Source organism: Lycium ferocissimum, chromosome 8, assembly GCF_029784015.1.
Source record: "Lycium ferocissimum isolate CSIRO_LF1 chromosome 8, AGI_CSIRO_Lferr_CH_V1, whole genome shotgun sequence".
NCBI classification, from domain to species: domain Eukaryota; kingdom Viridiplantae; phylum Streptophyta; class Magnoliopsida; order Solanales; family Solanaceae; genus Lycium; species Lycium ferocissimum.
In genome coordinates, this window is record NC_081349.1 from 11,747,160 (window position 1) to 11,749,638 (window position 2,479).

At 36.7% G+C, this 2,479-nt stretch overlaps 1 protein-coding gene across 1 annotated transcript; it reads right to left on the reverse strand.

Moving 5' to 3' along the window:
- Nucleotides 1-635: 635 nt before the first annotated feature.
- Nucleotides 636-2,232, reverse strand: LOC132066022 (uncharacterized). Its single transcript, XM_059459427.1, has 4 exons — nucleotides 2,126-2,232; nucleotides 1,195-1,362; nucleotides 807-1,136; nucleotides 636-717 (listed from the first exon to the last, which is right to left on the reverse strand). Exons 1-4 carry the CDS (start codon nucleotides 2,230-2,232, stop codon nucleotides 636-638), a joined length of 687 nt encoding a protein of 228 aa, XP_059315410.1.
- Nucleotides 2,233-2,479: the final 247 nt, after the last annotated feature.

The window sequence follows — 2,479 nt, forward strand, 5'->3', positions numbered from 1 at the left end:
GTGCCTGATGACTAACTTTTTCTGATAAAGTCTAAAAATTGTAGGCATGGCAAAACTTAACTCAATACAATTATGCATGAAATAAGAACTTGCAATTATTAAATAATCTAAACGCTATCTTAGGGCTCATAAATTTATTAAGACTAGTACGAGAAGAACATCGGAACTGGCATGGATTGCCGAATTGGCATGATGATACAAGCAGATTAATTTGTACAATGAGACCATGTATGACTTCAATTTTCTTCTATCTGGCCTGTCCAAACAGAAGAGGAAACATTCTCTCTACAATAATTGGTGTCATGATCAAATTCTAGGCATTAATTAGAGCATAATATTAGTAGTAGCTCCATGCACAGTGACTTCAGCTTCTATAACACAAGCGTCCTTGACCAGAAAGCGGGGCAAACTGAAATACCCAATCGATATAAATCTTGGCCATCCATAAAATGTATGTGATCCACTGAACCAACAGCTGGCTGCAACCAAGATGACATAATAATGCTCCATTAATCTTTTCAACACTTACATCATTAACTTTTATAGTACTGTACCGATGTTAAGTACCTTTGCCAAAGTAATGTTTGGCATTAACTTGATCAAGGACACGCAATGTAAAATCTGCATATATTTGACTATCCTGAGAAAGGCTGCTTGGTTCTGCCAGTGTCAAGTATAGTACCACTCCCTTTTCCCTTGGGGTATAATTGGATCTTCCTGTTTAGTTTATACATACATACGGATAGCCATTATATGTATAGGCATTTGAGTTACATAGTTTGAGAAAAGGAAGCAAGTGATTGTACCATTTATGTTCTCCTGCCATGAAGGTCTCAGAGTCTTCACAATCTGCAGTTAGAGCAGAGAACTTTTCGATCTTCCAGGTGTGCTTATAGCTAATGGGGTCTTTCACCATGGACAGACAGTCCCCTCTACCTCGGATCTTTTCTTGACATACATAAACCTCTGCTCCTAAGACACATTTGTCATCTACAACATACCCATTTTCTGGATTGTTGAAAGCTTCTTGGCTCATGAATCGATCAAATCCCCATTCCACCTTCATTGCATGGAATCTTCTTCCCTTTTCACTGGATGTATCTGTTGTTGTAATTAAGAAAACTTGATTCTTTCTCCTTCATTATGTGTCTAAAAAGAACTGAAGTAGATGTAAGAGCAGAGACCTTGAAGGACCAAGTAACTTTCGTTGTTTTGATCAAGCAAATAGAGAGCCGAAAAGCAGCATGGACCTCCCAACCTGCAGGGGCAAGTGAGGTTGCCTCCGCCATCATCAGATACACAGAAACATAGTTGCCTGCTTTATTCTTGTTTTTGTTTCCATTTGGATGAAACACCAACGACCTGCACAACCAATCAACTGTTACAAATTTATAACTCAAGAAACTATTAATATTAGTTAGAGTCCAGTCGGGAAAAAGTTGCACCATTTATAGCCGCCAGCTTCAAAATACGGAGAGTTGTATTTCTCAATATTGTTCTTTTTCAGAAGAGAAAGTGACTGAATTTTGAGTGTGTAATGGGTGGGGGTCGTTTCTTAAATGAATCTTGAAACTCCTGCAACAAAATATTAGTATCGCATGCACAGCATTAGAAATTATATACTGAATGCATCATGCATAAAATATACGCTAGCTTTTAATCCATAAGAGCCCACCAGCTTCATTGTATAAATCAGCCATGACCAACTATTTGTTATTAACGCCTTTATCTTCCAGTGCATAGCATTTCTATAGTCTGATGCCTGTTATTTATATGTATCACAATTGATAAGAGAGTTGCCTCGAAAAGTTATCCTTAGCTTAAGCCGGATTATGTATCTTTCTTCTGTTAACATTCTCTTCTCACAAACATTCCAAAGTTCCAAATGGAGTTTTCAAATTCATATTTACACACCACAAATTTACACTTAAAGTAGATTCCCACTTTTCCCTTTTCCTTATCTTTTGTTGCTTACCAAATTTTACAAGTTAACCCTCATGTTTTCTTGTTACGTGACAGTCTTCCTTTTGTTTAGCCTACTAGTCTTAAGTATACGTGTGCATCACGTGAATCAATGAATAATTTATATAAAAAAAATATTTTTCACTAAAATAAATGCAATTGCCTAAAGATGATAATGGATATTCTCTTAGCATTTCCTGCTTTTTTGCTTTCGTTAGTTGCGTTTTCAAATTGCTTTGAACTACTTGTGCTCTGACCTTTTCTCGTCATATTTCTCTTGAGCTGAGGGTCTTTTAGAAACAGCCTCCCTATCTTCCGAAGTAGGAGTAAGGTCTGCGTACACTTCACCCTCTCTAGACTCCACATTGTGGGATTTCACTGGGTATGATGTTGTTGGTGGTGGTGTTGTTCTTAGCGTTCCCTTATTGAATGGTAATGATGACATTAAATAAAAACACACTGTCAAACAATAACTAATAAACATATATTAGATATTGTAACAAAAATCACAACTAAC